The sequence below is a fragment of the Hipposideros armiger genome, unplaced genomic scaffold (genome assembly GCF_001890085.2).
Source record: "Hipposideros armiger isolate ML-2016 unplaced genomic scaffold, ASM189008v1 scaffold_1238, whole genome shotgun sequence".
Taxonomy (NCBI): Eukaryota; Metazoa; Chordata; class Mammalia; order Chiroptera; family Hipposideridae; genus Hipposideros; species Hipposideros armiger.
Genome location: NW_017732588.1, coordinates 238,203 through 256,324, shown reverse-complemented (window position 1 = coordinate 256,324; position 18,122 = coordinate 238,203). Strand labels below are relative to the sequence as shown.

At 33.0% G+C, this 18,122-nt stretch overlaps 1 protein-coding gene across 1 annotated transcript in view; it reads right to left on the bottom strand.

Annotated features, from left to right (window-relative positions):
• LOC109376921 (low-density lipoprotein receptor-related protein 1B-like) overlaps window positions 1-18,122 on the bottom strand; it is a gene marked incomplete at its 3' end in the record, with an annotated part of 166,724 nt that overhangs the window by 65,191 nt on the left and 83,411 nt on the right. The window contains exons 11-12 of the mRNA XM_019633073.1: window positions 6,271-6,351; window positions 4,964-5,131 (exon numbers count right to left, since the gene is read on the bottom strand). Of these exons, the coding sequence (XP_019488618.1) occupies window positions 4,964-5,131; window positions 6,271-6,351 (249 nt within the window). The remainder of the gene's footprint in view (window positions 1-4,963; window positions 5,132-6,270; window positions 6,352-18,122) is intronic.

Here is an 18,122-nt window from a genome sequence, read left to right as displayed (position 1 = left end):
TTTACTGGGATTATTTAATGTAATGGCCCAGGTCCCTTTTAGTGCCCTTTGGGAAATTACATTAATGACTTGTAATAAGTAGAGACATCTTTCTTGTCCCATTTTAAATGGAAAACTAGAACAAGGTAATAATTATTTTGAAATCACATAAATGTTAAATCACAGAGAGTTAGGAAACAAAAGAGTCAGATTATACTCCAGAGCTGCAGAAGCACACAGCTGGGTGTAGGAATAAAGAGAAAACAAGCTTAGTTAGGAACTCCAACTGTGTAATCCTAGGCAAGTATTTTAACCTTAATCCTTATTGTGAAGATTAAATGGAATAAGAAATGTAAAGAGCCTAGCAAATAGTGAGATACCAGCGTACATTAACTCCCTTTTCTCCCCCAATATCATCACTAATGGACCCTGTTCTCTGACACTGTTAAATAACAGGTGCAAACAGATTTAAACGTTTCCTGTTTCTGAAATTTACTATCTATTGGGCAGAGAGAACTTAAACAAAAAAACAAAATAATAAAAAATAAGGTAGACATCCTGTCTATTTTATTTACTCCTGGGCTAAAATTGCAAATGTTTATTGGATAAATGAAAGAGATCACATTGTATTAAGGAAATATACATGACTAGTTCAGTGCACCTAATCTTGTATATCATCATGAAAATGAACTGCAGGATCTGGGGGTAAAATGAGGAAACAGAAAAAAAGTTACTAGATAAATAAGACAAAATCAATAAGTGTTGACATAAGTAAAATCATTTCTTTTGGTCAAGAGATGCACTTTTTTCACTCAATAATTATTTACTGAGCATTCACTGTGCATCTAATATTGTACTTGACTATGAAACTATAAGATAATATAACATTATTTTAGTTTCCTTCTTAAACCTGGGAACAAAGATGTAGTGAGGAGAATAAATGAATGAATAATGAACGGATGAGGACAAAACCCAATAGAAAAGTGCAACTTTCCAAAGCAGAAGCAAAGTTAAACAGTAAAAGCAGAAGGATATGAGAATGTGTGAGTGTGCATATTATTAATGCTATACATTTAACTGCCTAATGGATTTGGGAACTAGTTAAAATTATTAATAATAAATCAAAATTGAAAGCCAACACATAATTAATTTTAAACTTCACTTAATTTTCATTTGCAATATAAATAAGAGATCACATTTGTTGCAGCATCACCCAGCTCATGCACTGAGTGCAGTAGGCAGTAAACATTCTCTTTTTAGACAGGCAAAGGCATTAAAGAACAATGACCATAAATCAAAGTCAAATGTCTCTTTAAAGTAAAGAAAAATCCAATTATTTGAGGGATATTTAAGCTGTGTTTAGGATAAATTACAAAATGTAGGCAAAATCCATTCTAGAGAAAACCTATTCCCTTCTCCATCAAGTCCATGTTGAAATTATTTGATATACACTTTTACAACAATTTCTGAATGGAAATTGACCCGGGTGGGATAGCTGTCTAAAGATACTGAACAATTTTCACATGTTTACCTTAGAAATGCCTTACCCCTTGGGTGAAATATAGTTGACACTATTCCCCAAAAGAGTATAAGAATTAAAGTTTACATAATTCAAATTAATTAAACTGTCAACACTGATGTAAGATTAGTTTTATGTAATGGTATTTTATAGAGGTGACATGTGTCCAGAGTCATTTTCTTTTTTTTTAATATTCCAGCCCTAGAGTAAGAAAAGACTAAAGACTCATTTTAACTTTATTCTTGATTTCTTGATGTCCCTGGAAGTAAAACCTTCTTTTCTACAAAACCTTTCAATATTTAAATAAATAGCCAAAACTGAGTCTCTAGAGGAAGTTCCTTCATACCAAATTTTTGAGGGCCTATCCTCATTTTTTTTTTTTCACTTGGAAAAACTATCCACCCGGTAGCCGTAAAGGGTCACTATAGAAATATGTGCCAATCAAAGGATTCAGAACCAAAAAGAAATCATTAAATTAATGATAAACAGACATTTAAATGAAGGAAGGTATCAATTTGCTGTGGATTGTCTTTCTGTTCCGCTGCTGCTTGCGGTGTGTGTGCATGTGTGTGTACATGTGCTCGCGCACGCTCCACGGTAACTATGAAAATGTAGCACTTTTTAAAGGGATTGTGTTTTGTTTTGTTTTGTTTTGTTTTCTAGCAAGGGAATTCAGAAGTGAGAGGAAAGAGCACACAACATTACAGGGGAAGGAGATGATGAGTATACATTAATCTTGGAGAAAGTATCCGTTAACACTTTTCCCTTATATTAATCATATTGATGATGGAAAAAAGTGACTATCACCATAGAGATGCTTTTTTGAAAGTGGTCTCAGAGGAAATACAATTTGAATTTAAATTCAGAATTTTTCTAAAATGGCGATTATATATGGAATGTTCCATTTCCTGGTTTCTCCTGCTACTTTACTATTAAACATTAATTCAAGGGTGTTTCTAGCCTTTTGAAAACAATTGGAGTTGAGAGAAACTGTGCCATATGCCGTGCTTACTCAGGCAGCGTAAAGCAAAGTACTGAGCAATTACATGGCGGATTTGATCAGTTTTGACAGCCAGTCTTGAAACTCAAGCCAGAATGCCCTTCTCTTCCTTCTGCAGCAGGTTTTGGAACTGAATTACATGACTAATTGCATCAGATTTCTACTTTACCTTGGCAACGGTCTCACAAACCCTGCATGTACGAAACGACTTTTGTGATCAACTTTAAAAATTCTATGTGTCATGGTTATTTTACAACTTCTATATTAGAATATATATTAAAAATAATGATCGATACAAGTATTTAAATAAGCTTTTCCAACTACTCTGGACTGTCTTGCACCCAAGTCATTCCACAATGTTTCCTTTCCTCAAATACGTAACTTGTATTTATCAAATATAGTATTTGATTAGAGGATCCTAGTACAATTTATAACCTGATAAATACGAATTAGTTCAGAAAGTTCTTCTCATCCTTCGCTTGAAACATATCCAAGAATCATGTAGATTATCTGGATCATTTCCTTAGTGTATTACCATAATCGTATAAAAATTCATGGCATTCACATTGACAGTATCTAGTTTATAGTCATATATTAGTGAAATTGAAGTGCTCTAAATATGAAGGCCATTAACATTAAATAGTCACTGATTCTGTAATAATTCAAACCTGAAAAACTCTCTAGAGAGTGTACAAGGGGGTGTGCCACCAGATTTGGATATTCATGAGGCTAAAGCAATCTCTCCAAAACTTCTTAATGTGCAATGATCATTTTAACTTAGAGATAAATAGACATAAAAGAGAGGGATGGGATCTTACTTCTGAGACGAAAGTAAATTAACTTTGGGGTATTTTATCTTTCACAGCAAATTATGGGGCAGTGCCAGCAGGCCACAGATGTACACCTCATGAGGAGCCTAAAAAGACATCTGTGAAGTGGGGGAAATTGTATTTTAGATTCAAATGTAATTTAGTAATGAAATGTCAACCACACCCCAGATGAATATTTCAAATATACAAATAAAAAAATATATTTTTGTACATCTTTTCTTTCTCGATGTCAGGTTAATGATAAGCAAATGGTCTAGCTCTTATATACTAGTGAACTAATTAAATTGAGAGAGAAAAGGACACAAGACTGAGATAAAAAACAGAGAAAGAACGACAAAAAGAGGCATGCCGGAGAAACAATACTTTACAAACTTTCTATTTTATAGGTTGCCAAATATTTACAGAAAATAAATACATCTACTTGGAAAATACCTTTCTAATCATAACACAGTACATGGTTCCTCCCACCCTACTACAATAAATAAATCACTTTATTGTTTGTCTGTTAGCATACTAGAATTTTTTTTTTTGCATTCAATATTTCTTCATTGGTGCATGTTCATTTTTTTAAATTATTATTTTTTCAATTACAGTTGACACTCAATATTATATTAGTTTCAGGTGTACAGCATAGTGGTTAGACATTTATATAATTTAATAAGTGATTACCTGTTAAGTCTAGTACCCACCTGGCACCTTAAATAGTTGTAACAATATTATTGACTATATTACCTATGCTATAATTTACATCCCCATGACTAATTTGCAACTGCTACTTTGTACTTCTGAATCCCTTTACTTTTTACTGACAGGGGCTGTGTTTTTTCATCCTCTTAGCTATTCCTTTGGTACATGTGCAATACCCGGCACATGAGCAGTCTCAATGAATATTTGTGGAATAAAAGAAAGCATGAATACCATTCTACTTTAAAAAGTTACTGATGGTATAAATTTTTGACAGTCTATTATCTTTACTTCTGTGACATTCCCAACGTGATTTATAAATTATTAGTATCCTCTATGGTTGATCACATTTTGAAAGTAACTCATGCATATTCCAGGGCCTGGCAGCCCATGCATATGCTGAGAGCTATGGTCATGATATACTTTCTCTCTTAGCTTGCGTCCAAGAAAGTCTGTCAGTTGCAGTATCACCATTTAATGGGGAATTATTTCAAACCTTAAGGAAACACATTTGGTGTGAAAATAAAAGTATGCCTTTTTTTTTCTTTAACTTTTTTCCATTTTGGGATGGATTTGAAGTTTGGCCATTTAGAAGTAGGAGGGGATTTAAAGAGTAGTAAGTAAAGCAACTAATGAAAACAAAGTATTTAATGAAAGTAGGAAGCAAAGACCACAGGAGAAGGAATATAAGAAGATATTAAGGTGATAAACCAGAAAGAAGAAAGGAAAGAGTGATAGTAAAGAGATCTGCAAATTATTTTACATAGTTCCATATACATATGAACACATATATATGTATCCATGTGTGTGTGTGTGTGTGTGTGTGTGTGTGTGTGTATATATATATGTTTCTGATGAGCAATTTATTTTTATATAATATCCATGCTGAGATACTCCAACTGTTACATATCAATTTAAAATGAGATGTCATAGCTTCACAAAATTACTAACCTTCTTGGGTACAATTGGTTTGGGTTTCATCACTGAAGTCTCCACAGTCATTGTCACCATCACAGGCCCAATGGCCTGGGATACATCTGCCACTGGAACATCTGAACTGATTATCAAAGCAAGAGTGAACACAGCCAACCTCATCACTCCCGTCCCCACAGTCGTCATCTGGAAAGAAACATCAATATCAAGGTCATGAAAACTGATCCAGGGACAAACTTTTTCCTATGAATATCTTTTATTGTTTTGTACAGAGTTTTCTTTTGTTATTGAAAAAGAAGTGAGAAATCAGTGATCAACATTTCCCATGAAGAGTGGGAGAATGATATTCTTTTTCATATTGCTTAACTTCTGATTTAATATCAACTACTAAACTAAGAGAAAAAAAAATCCTTGAATTTGAATGTTGAAGCTTAATTTCTATTTGACTGAGAAATGACTAACCACTGACTGAATGAATCTATGCAGCATAAAGTAATTATGAGGTGGGAGGACGATGGGGATTGTAGGAATTTTATAAAATAATATAGCAGGTAATACAATTATTGTGGAAAATAATTATTATATACCTATAATATTAATGCCCCAGAATTTATAATTTTATCTTCAGTCCACATTCTCCTTTCTCCAACAAGAGGTCCAACTCTGTACCATTCCCCACTGGCTCCTAAGTGTGTATTTTTATTGGGAAAATATTTGTACACTATTACATTAGTAATGATTTATAGTCTTTATTAACAAGTGTTGCAGAAAGGAAGGCAGAGGAATGTGAAGTGAGAATAGATTACATTTAAATCTATGGCTGAGAATGCATCATTTAAATATAATTCATTTATCTGTATTTGGCATAATTTAGCATGATGATGCAATTGAGTATAAGAAAAAAAACATCCCTTGAACAGAAAAAGTAAAGTGACAGAATTGAAGCCATCTGGTTAATTACATGATAATTTATATACCACTCTATCCTGGGTTTCAGAACACCTTGCATACATACTTTGGGGAATTGGAATTGTCCAGAACACTTCCTCAATTGTCCCCTTTTCACTTCATGTTTGTAGACTTAGACCATGTCCAGCATCATTTCTGGAAAACAGCTCTCTATCATAGCCCCATGGGACAGGTGTTGAGCTCTATTATCCTAAATGCTAATCCCTACTGATGTGCCAGCTGCCCTCTCACCACTTGTTCTAGCCATTTTGCTTGGCTCTGCAAGCTTCTCTCAGAACCACCCCTGAAGGAGGTGAAGCCGCACAGAGCCAGGCCCACAGTCAATCAGTGCAGAACAGTGAACATTTGGTACTTGCCAGCGTCACAGTGCCATTTGCTGCTAATGCACCTTCCACTTTTGCATATAAATTGGGTGAGCGGCTCACAAGTTGGAAATTCTGTGAAAGATATAAAAAAACATCCAACAGGAAAGATTTTATTGACGGTACTTGACTTAATTTGTATCTCATTTGCTAATGTGATCAGAACTTCATCCTTGTCCTCCACAAAAGGCACAAAGAAAAAAACAGATAAATACATACAGTGACAGTAACTTCTTGAAGACATAGGATACACATACTTTTAATATCTTTTAAATGAGTATATGTTCTAGTGACTGAAAGCCAAGGAAAATCATTTGATGAAGAGCTGTTTGAGTTCATTATATTTTAAGTAAAATGAAGAGATGTGACCTCCCTGCATCAACGGCTCAATCTCCTCTCAGAGAGTAACAGCTGGATGGAGCTCTGCTCCAGCGCTGCAAAGTCACATGCATATGCTTGAAAGGAGAAAGGCCTTTTCTGAATGCAGAGGGCCAAAGTAGGGAACTAGATCTAACTTTGCCTCTGAGGGATGTCAACACCACAGGTTGAAAGTAAAAACATAACAAAAACAACTCAATAAAATAACTTTAGTTGCTATCATACAATTACAAAGATTAAATTTCATGATTACCAAAGCCATATGTTGAGATATAAATTTTAGAATAAATTTAACTTTTTGAACACCAAACAATGTGATTAGCATCTAAATATGATTCAGAGACAGGAATAAAAAGGAGGCAATCCTTTTTGTTTTATATGTAGAGATATAAGGAAAGCTAGCCATACAGCCACCCAACAAATATTCTGACATAGAAGGTACTGAGAATAAAAATAAAAATAAAAATGACCAAGACATAATTTAATATTTACTTATAAGAGAGTTTTCTTATGCTATCTGACAAGATAATGAAAACTTATGTTTATGTGTCAAGAATCAACATAAATATTGTCAAAAACATGTTTTATTCCTTGGAAAAGTATGTTTAATTTTTAGAAGCTGTACAGTAGATATAAATCAGGGACTTTAAACCAAGTATCAATGCAAGCTGTGGTTCAAATGAGTAAACAACTAAATGCAGACTCTAAGACATAATGAGATCTAATTTTAAAAAATGTAACCTAATATCTTTTTGCATCTCTAATAGGTTAATTCACATTTTTAAATCTCTCTTCTGTAAATTTAGGAGCATATTAACCAACATCACAGATTTTACTAGAAAAAGTAAATCAACCCAAGTATTTGGAAACTTCTGAAACTTGGTGGATACTTCACTTGTTGGGAAATTTTTCATGTGACCTTTACAATTTGTTTCTATCTCTTAGATTCTAGGTCTAAAAAACAGCCAAAAGAAAAATATGGAAATTAGCTCCTGAAAGGTAAAAACTTACAAAATGAATAAGATCACCTAAAAACCCAGTGTATCTTCAATCTCTAAGAAAATAAGTCATACACCTTCTGCCCACTATGAGATACATATATGCATACAATGTGCATGTATTCTTAAATAATTATATTTAATATCTGATTATTTTTAGTCACATCATTTCTCTTGGTAATCTTGTTCTTTGAAATAGTTTATAGGACCAAAAGGCAAATTATATAAAGGAAAAAAAATTGGGAAGTATAAGAAAGCGTAGGGCAAGTCACTAAAAAATGCAAAGACATTAATTAAAGGGACGCATGTAAGGGTGTAAAGTTACTAATGTTTTATCCTTGTTTCCTTATCAAAGCTGTGTGACCTTGCATAAATCACACAACTTCTCTGGTCACAGATTCTTGGTTTGTAACATAATATCTCAGATCTTTTAAGTCCTAAAGATCAAGAAGTCTGAAGAAACATCATCCAGAAATGCACAACACCCTTAAAGCATTTAATGTAGCAAAAAATAGGGTTCACCACCTGAATAAAACCTGGGATTGTCACAGCATTCCAATAAAACACAACTGAATTTCAGAAAAATAGAATAACTTATAAATAAATAAATGTTAAAATTATCTTTGATTTTTCTCTGCTTAGTAATGAAGTCAAATGTGCAATACATTTTAGAAAGGGTTCCATCAAAAAATTAAAAACATAGGGTCCCTCATTTTTCACTAATGTTGGAAAAAATCCTGTATCTATAATTCCTTAGTATCAAATCACTTGTATCTGATGGTGATAGAGAAATGAGGTCTAATACAATATACTTCTCCCCTAAAAATAAAATAAAACCAAAGTTCTTAAAATAAATGTAATGCTTTCCTTGTCCTTCTATATTACCATTAATTTAAAAGTTGAAAATAGTTTATAAACATTTCAGTTTGTTTCTGGATACTCATTTTGATAAAATACCATTATGGATTCTTATACAGTATTTGACAGACTTAAACATTGCACATAATCTTTTCTTTCTTGACTGTACATTAATCTTTAACTTTTTATCTTTCTTGGGACACATATCGCAGGACACTTGGAAAGATTACATGATTAACTCTGAAAAATAAATGAACCAAAGTGGCTTCCATTTCATCACATTACAATTACAATACTGAAAAAAAAGTATATTTTATTTCTGTAGTTACTTCAACCTCATAGAGTATTTAATATGGATTAATGGACTGTTAAAAAACCATCTATTGTTGCAGATAGTATGCTCAATTTACCTATTATATATTTTGCTTAAAATTTATTGCCAGGTTATATGTATCCTCCTATATAAATTACAGTATATATTTTTTTCTCTCTCAAGGGCAATCATGGTTGGTATAGTACTTACATTTATCCAGTATACAAACCTTAGAGGAATGTTTCCCAGTGAGATCGTTTTCAGGTCAAGTTTATGTTTCTTTCCTGTCTCTAACCTAGGAATTTTCATACTTATTCTCCCTCCTTGCCCCCACAGTAGATATTTCTAAGTAACTTATTACTGAAGTCTCAAAATGCGGTTGTCATAGGTTTGTTTGAGAGCATTAGTTCACATCCTATACATATGACAATGGCCTTCATGATTAAGTATGTGAAAAATGTATAGAAGATTCAAGTTAAAACAAAAGAAAAAGTAAGGATATTATAGGGGTCCAGGGTTAGGAAGGTATTGTCTAAACTTGAAAGAGACTATAATATATTACATATTATCATTTATTGAGTATGAGGTACTAAGCTAGCCACATATATGCATTGCCTATATTCTTCACTACAGCCCTGCAATTGTGATTGTTAAACCCAATTTTCAGAAGAAAACAGCATAACTTGCCTAAGGATACACTATATAGCCAGTAAGTATCAGAGCAAAATATGAATACTCGTCTGAATAATTTAAAAACATGTTATCTTTTTTCATTGTGCTGTGCTAATCATACCAATACCCTTAAAAATGTATAGCATAGAAAAATGTTGGGAAAGATGAAAAATTTAATTCTTCTTTCTGTGGTTTATGTCTTCCATTTGAACTGTAATTATAATTTTTACCTAATTTAATGTAAAAATTAAATGCAGTTATGAAAAACAGTGCATTTTAAAATTATACATAGTATAGGAATATATTGTTTGAGAAAATATATAATAAAATTTCTAGATACTGACTAGTTGTAGCTTCTACTAATTGATACTTATATAGGACAGATTTCAAAAGATACAATAGAGCAAATATCATTTGAAAAAAAACATAAAGGAATAGTATACCACAAATCCTATTCATTTTTCTGCTCTTTCATTGTTGTTACATAAAACCTGTTGTTACATGTAATGTCATGTATAAACAACATAGACTTTGTAAGCAGCTAAACCTGAGTTCAAATCCTGACTTCATTACTAATATGTGACCTTGGGTAGTTGCTTAACATCCCTAACCCCAGATTTCTACTCTGTGAAACAAAGTGAAAAGCTACTTCAAACATTTTATTCATTCAAAATTTTTCATTGAGAACTTTATACCTGATAGAGTTCTAGATCTTAGAGATACATTACTTGGAATGAATGAATGAATGAATAAAATAGTGCTAGGCACAAGACACAAAGTTAAGTACTCTTTTCTGAGTGCTTATAATCTGGTAGGAAAGAATTTGTAATATAATTAAAGAAGTGACATTGATAAATTTCTGATAAATGCTGATATAGGCAGTATAAAGTGTTACTGCAAAAAATGACAGAAGCATCTAATCTTAGATATTGCACCCTGGAAGAAGTGATAATACAAGCTGATATGAATGATGCATTCAAGTTAAATCAGATAAACAGGAGGGGGAAGGCTTGTTTTTAAAATATTCCAGGGAGACAGCATTCCTGAAAGGCCCAAAAGTCAGGGTATATAAAATGTTTGAGACACTGCAAGAATTTTGAATGTCTGCAATAGGATGTAAGATAGAAATAGTAAAATTTTAGGTGTTACAAATAGGTGTGAGAGAGATTTGAAAATGATTAGTATTGATACAATAAAGCCTTGGATGTCAAAAAGAACACCCAGGGAGGGTATGTAGAATAAGATTAATAGAAGAGTTAGGGAAAAAGTACCAAATAGTTCTGGCAATATGGCAGACAAATGAGAAGTGCTAGATAAACTGAACATTTTAATACACAGGTGAATGTATAAGAAAATAATACAAATTTTCATAGTCTGGAAATGACATGAGTCCTGAAATCTAGAACAGTTTGTGAAGTATAACTGCTCTGTGTATGTGTGTGTTTGTGTTTGTGTGTGTGTGTGTGTGTGTGTGTGTGTGTCTAGATGATTGGGTTTTAATGTCACTATGGGACAGGTGACACTTCCTTAGTTTCACAGAAAGTGTGGATCCCGGCAAATATCCAAGACCCTCAGAGCTTAAACCCTCAGTTTAAGGGTGGATTACAGAATATCTCTTCCCAGCACAAAGAGATGTATCAGCCTGGACTGTGAGTGGAAAAAAAGGTATAATGCCCCCATGAAAATTTAGACATCTGGTTCCCAACTTACAATTTTTTGACTTTATGATGGTGTGAAAATGATTTGCATTTGATAGAAACAGTAGTCTGAATTTTGAATTTTGACCTTTTCTTGGGTAGCAATATGCTCTATGATATCTTCTTGTGATGGGCAGTGGTGGTGAGCTGCAGCTCCCAGGTAGCCATGTGATCATGAGGGTAAACAGCTGATGCTCTACAGGGTCTTCAGGGTGATAGATGCGTTTGCCCATCTGTAGGTTAATGTAAGTGTTTTGACCACATTTAAGGTAGGCTAGGTTAAGCTATGATGTTCAGTAAGTTAAGGGTATTAGATGCATTTTTCACTTATGATATTATCAAATTACAATGAATTTATTGGAATGTAACTGCATTGTAAGTTAAGGAGCATTTGTAATCATGAGGCTGTATCACAAGCTCTGCTTTCTGTAGTCCAGGAAACCTCAAGCAAAAATATCTAGATGCAAATTAATGCAAAGCATATAGTATTTTCGAGGATTGTCAGGTGCTCAGTGAAAAGGTGACCCCAAGACAGGCCTCATTAGACTTTCACAAGGGGAAAAAAACCCCATAAAATATAAGCTCAAAATTAAAATAACAATGAACTACAAAAAAAGACAAAACAAAAAAAAGAACCTCGTAAGTGAAATTCAGCAGAATTAACAAATATCAGGATCCATAAGATCTTCAGATATTTAAAAACAATATATCTGGTAGAGACTATAGATTGAAATATGGTAGATGCTATGAAATAGATTAGGTCGAAATTTATTTAGAAGATAAAGACAAAAATAAAATCCGTGCAAAAGACACTCTGAGAAAAGATAGACAGACTTGAAAAAAAACCAAGTAGGACATTTAGAAATGAAAATCAGAGTCTTGGTATTACAAACTACATGGGCAAGCGAAATTACACATTATTACATTTGAAGAGAGAATTACTAAATTCAAAGATACATCTGAAGAAATCTGCAAGATTGCAAATCAAAGATTACAAATAACATAAAAGAGGTTAAGAATTATGAAGGATAGACTAAAAAAATCAAACATAAAACTAATAGTTCCAAATACATGAAAAAGAGAAAACAGGGATAAGAAATACTAAAAATATATACTTTTGTTAAATTTTCCAGAACTTATGAGTGACATGACTTTAGATTTAGGAAGCAGAACATCTCTTAAAATAAGTAAAAATAAATTCACACATAGAAACATTGTAGTGAAACATCAGAATGCCAAGAAGAAATTTATAAAACCAAATTAACCAGTATATTATTTAGAATATTGAATCAGGAGTGAAAAAAATCTATCCTCTTCCCCCTTCACAAAATACATAAATGAAAAGAAGTTAGAACGTTTTAGAAAATAATTTACACCGTCTCACAGAGAATAATCAAGTAATATTTGAGGGTTAGGCAGAGACAGAGGAGCCAGAATAATGTAGGAGAAAAAACAAGTAATATCTTATCACTGAAGACGAGAGGAGACCGTGTTTCAAAGAGAAAGACAGCAGTGGTGAAGGCTGCTCAAATAATGTTATATACGTACTGAAGTGTATTACCCAGATTAAGAAAACAAAACACTTACTTGTGAGCTTGGCAAAGACAGTTTTGTTAGAATGGTTTGGGGAGGAAATACAAATAAGTTTCCACTTTACAGGAGACTGAGTGGAAGATGGATACATATGTTTTATGCAACTTTTCTAAGAAATTTGATTGTGATGAAAAGTAAAAATTAATGTGATGACTGATGAGAGATATATGTTCAACAAAGATTAAGTAGTTAGGTTGGTGGTAATCCTTTTTAAGAAGGTGAAAGTTGAACATACATTAATATTAATGGAAAGAGACAAGTGTGAGAGGCTAAAAACATAGGAGAGAAAAAGTTATATCTTCTGTTTTTGCACATTTTAGGGCAGCAGAAATTTTTCAAAGAATGGATTCAGGTCTAAGAGTAGTGCATATCCCTGGCAATAAAAATAATTAGTATTAAAATAAATCTTCATTCAATTCAATCTTACTATTAATAATTACACAATGAATCTAGAATTTTCATCCCAAGAAATGATTAGAGAAAGTAATGGCTTTAGTAAATTAGAAATGCCCAATGAAATGTGGCAGATGAAATCAACAAAAATTAATTGATGTATAGTTTATATCAAAGCCCTAAACATTTGAGAAGTAAATATCTTAAGTTAATCTTGTTAGTTATTTTAAGACTTTATTTTGGGAAATGTTGGTCTTTTTGTGTGTGTAAATGTATGACACTACATAGAACAAATACTACAAGAATAAAACAAATTTTACTCTGAAATGACAACGCATAAAAATTACAGAAATTTAAAAACTATATGTTACATGGCATTTTATGCTGTTATCCTTCTGATTCCTACTCTGGAATAATCATAGCAGCATGAAGGCACTAGAAATAGGCTCTTCAGTGCCATGAAACAGTAATCAGGTTTCCAAGGATACTTTTTTTCTGTTTCACTTTTACTCTTTCAAAATTATCACATTGTTAATAAATATAATAATTTTTATCCAATTTCTTATACCCATTGACTTTTACTGCAAATGTGCTTGGGGATTCCTTGTTCCTAGTTCTATGGTGGATGTCCATTCTCATTCTGATGTAAATAGGTTTCATAAACACATATCACATATATCTACATATATATTATCTATAATATATATATATATATATATATATAATCTTATGTGACCCTGGTTTACATATATAAATACATATATTATATATAATGTAATTAGTTATATTTAAATAAAATCAATGAAGAAATCAATGCTACTGAAGTCTCTGAAGAATTAATGTTTATTATTGGCAGAAATTTAAAGTGATACATTTCTGTTAGCATCATAGGAGCAGTTAAGAGTTATTATTGCTCAGTGGTTGGTGAGCCAGAAAATTATTTTAATAGTGCAGAGCTCTAGATACAATAGAAAAGTAAAAGACTTTGAGTGTTGCAGGGATGTACTAGAGAGACGGGTAAGAAGTTAACCAGAAAGCAGAACTAAATAATTGACATTAGGAGAGTGTTTCACAAACCATTATGGATATTAGAATCATGTGGAAAGCTCTTAAAACTTCCTATACCTGAGTCTCCATTATAATTCAATTGGTGGTATACACCATAAAAAAGTGTCCCAAGTGTACTGGCTTGAATTGTATGTATCAAAAGGATATGTACAATCCTTTACAAACCCTAATACCTGTGACTGTAACCTTATTTAGAAATAGGGTCTTTGCAGATGTAAATAAGTTAAGGATCTTGAGATGAGATTATTCTGGAATAAGGGTGGACCCTATTTCCAGTGACTGGTGTCCTTATAAAGAAAAGAGGGATTTGAAAGAGTCACAAGGAAGGGAGCCATGTGTAGGAGACAAGAGTTTGGAGTTGTGATGCCACAGACAAGGACCACCAGGAGCAAACAGAAGCCAGGAGAAGCAAGCAAGAACTCTCCCAGAGAGCTTTCAGGGGCATCCCTGCTGACACCTGGCCTCCAGATATGTGAGAGTAAAACGTCTGTTGTTTTAAGCCATCATATTTGTGGTAACTCATTGCAGCAGTCTAACTTGTAGGGAACGCTAAAATCACAGAGTTAAAATGTCCTGCTCTTGTTTTAGGGTAAGAACCACATGAAGTGTTTTCCCCAAAATACAGCTTCCTGGATTTTAAGACCTACTGAATGAGAATCTTTTGGGAAGGGACAGAGGAGCCCTGGGATCGTTATCAGTAGCAAACACCGCCAGTGATTCCTACCCTCAAGCAAAAATATGAGGTAAATACTGAGTTAGGTCAAGGAACTAAAAGCTGTTTAAATAATTTCTGCCTATGGCTTTAAATATATTTATATTGCCAGGGTTTGCTTAACTTTCCAATGTTTTGCAGATAGGGACTAATTAGCCAAGTATGTACACAAGAGGGAACTGTAAACAAAGACATGCAAAAGCATGTCATGTACTTATAAGAATAATATGAAGACAACAGTAGCCTGCATACAGACATAATAAGAATGTTGAAATATAAAGGTATGGAACAAGATAGAACAGATATGACAATCTGGGATACAAAGCATAAATCTGCAGGACAGAAGGAGGAAAGAGATCTTTTCAATTTCTTTGCTTTACATCATTTTAAGAAAAATAAGTATTGGGACTGAAGCAGCTATGTTTTGGATTATGTAGCTATAATGACAACTTGCAAGCTAGTTATCCTGACATTAATATGAATTGAGTTAAATTAACCTAAGTTTCTTCTAGTTTTAGCTCGGTCTTTGGAAAACACAAGGCCATTTCTTGTCTCCCATATGATAAGGTCAATATTAGAAATATAAAAGAGAAATTGGATATAAAATTAACTTATATTAAGCATTTTATTTTGGGCATTTCACTTATTTATAAAACAAGAGGTGCCAGTGTTTCTCAGAGTGGACCCACATCAAATCTAAGGACATTGTGAGACGTGTGGATTTCTGAGCCCCACCTCAAATTAACTGAACCTGGCTTTCTGGGGGTGGGACCTGATGATCTGCATTTTCAAAATAATTGACCCCTATCTGGAGCTTCTCCAAAGCTTCAAGGACACCACTCTGTTTTATTTGTTTTAGAGCTTGGGTTATAGATCCTTTCAATTCTCTTTTATTGGCTGCATTTCCTTGATGTCTTCGGATTTCTCCCCCATAATTTCAATTATCACTTATAATTGTTCTAAGGACTCTCCCAAACTCAAGTATTTCTGATGTTCACCACTGGGTCAGATGCATTATCAGCAAAGGCCCCAGATTATTCTTCTGTACTCTGAAGTTCATGAGCAGTTTAATGGACACTTCTTTTGGTTCCCCTTATCCCCGGCTTTCCATCCAAATCCTGACTGATTCAAAAGGAAAAATAATAATTATTATTATTATTGTCAGATTGGAGAGTGAAGAAGAAACTGGTTTGAGAGAAAATTAAGTCTTTAAATCCAAGGAAAAAATAGAGCACCTAATTGCTAAAAATGAGTTTATCTACATAGTGAGACAAGTTTATCTACATAGTGAGACAAGTTTATCTACATAGTGAGACAAGTTTATCTACATAGTCACACAAGTAATGAAACATCAAATATTTTTTATCTTTTATTTATCCAATAATTTTTTATTTATCCAATAATTTTGGAATAAGTAGAAAATGAAAAAGACGAATGAGAACTGGAAATAGGTAAGTAATATTATCCTAATTTCAAACATGAGTGAAAATTTGGAAACTATGAACAAGTGAAGTTTAGTTCCATTGCATAATAATTCTAGAGTGAACTTGTTAAAACATTTTGTTAGCATTTATAAAGAAATGATTAACTCATGAATAAAGTAAAAATAAGTCATGCCAAACTAACTTTACTTTGTTTTCTGATACGTTTTAATAAGTATATATCATAAAAATACAAGGAAAACAGTGTTCCTGTATTTTAGCAACTTTTTTGAGAAATATCATGATAAATGAACATATCACATGCAAGATGATAGTAAATTAAGGTGGATGAGTAATTTGTTCAAGACTATATCCACAGTTCTAATTATTGGGTAGGTTTTCCCCAAAAGGATGTTTTTAATTGCTCATCAAAAAACTCATACCTTTTTTTTTGTTCTTACCATGATTTGGTTACAACATTAAGTGTTATGCTTATCAAATCTTTGAATTACACAAAACTGAGATACATCGTTACTACTGTAAATACAAAATTTCCAGGGGTTAAGAGTTTTAGGAAGATGGAGGTCTAAGTATGACAGATGGAGTGAATAGGATCTCCCTCATTTACATTTGCTGAAACATGTGGATAAAGGAGAATCAGAAGACAACCACAATAATAGTTTAAAGAGCCTTGAAATATAAACATTGGAAGTACCCAAAAGGAATGATCTAGTCTATAAGAAAAGTTAGGTATTTAAACTGACTGGACCTCAACATGTCAGCTATGCATTAAGGCTGCCATCTAAGACAACCTTAACAGAAGCCTGGAATCTTAATTACTGAAGGTAACATGCCCATTATAATCTGTTGTAAACATACCACCAATAGGATATTATATTTTGTTCAATTCTAGGCTGTGAATTTTTTAAATTGTCATAAAAACACATAAAATGTATTATTTTAATTATTTTAAGTGTATAGTCAGTAGCGTTAACTGTATTCACATTATTGTAAAACAGACCTATAAAACTTTTTCACCCTGCAAATTGAAACTCTATATTCATTGAACATCAACTCCCCATATTGGCCATTAATTTTACTAAGGTCGCTGAAAATCCAAGTACATGCATAGTAGGGCAATTGGCAGGGAAAGAACCTGAAAACATGGTCATGTAAGGGAAAGTGGAAGGAAGTTGTGATTAATCTCTAAGAGAGAAGGGTTAGGTGGATATGGTAGTTTCTGGTTATCTAAAGAGCCATTGTGTGGGGAAGGTTACACATTCAGCCTGTGTAGTTTCAGAAGACAGAATAGTATCAGTGAGTATAATCTTTAGGAAAGCAGATGCTGGCTCTACCCAGGAATAATATTCTGACAATTACTGCCCAAGAGTAAAATTAATGACCCTGTCATTAATTGGCCAGAGCTTTGTTCCTGAAAATATTCAAACAAGTATCTCTGAGACCAGTTTTAGAAGAATTCTTGTACTGAATGAGAGTTTGAATTAGATAAACTCTACATTCAACTACCAAAGTCTGTGATTCACCGGAATAGACAACTAGGAGTGAATAGACCTGAGTTCCAATGCTAGCCACAACTACTGACTCATTCTGCCACTTTGGGCACACAACTTTCAGTGCTTCAGCTTTTTTTTTTTTTATAATGTTAGGGGCTAAATGGATGATATTTCACATAGTCTTTCTAAATTTCCGTGCATTGAATGTGTGTGTGTGTGTGTGTGTGTG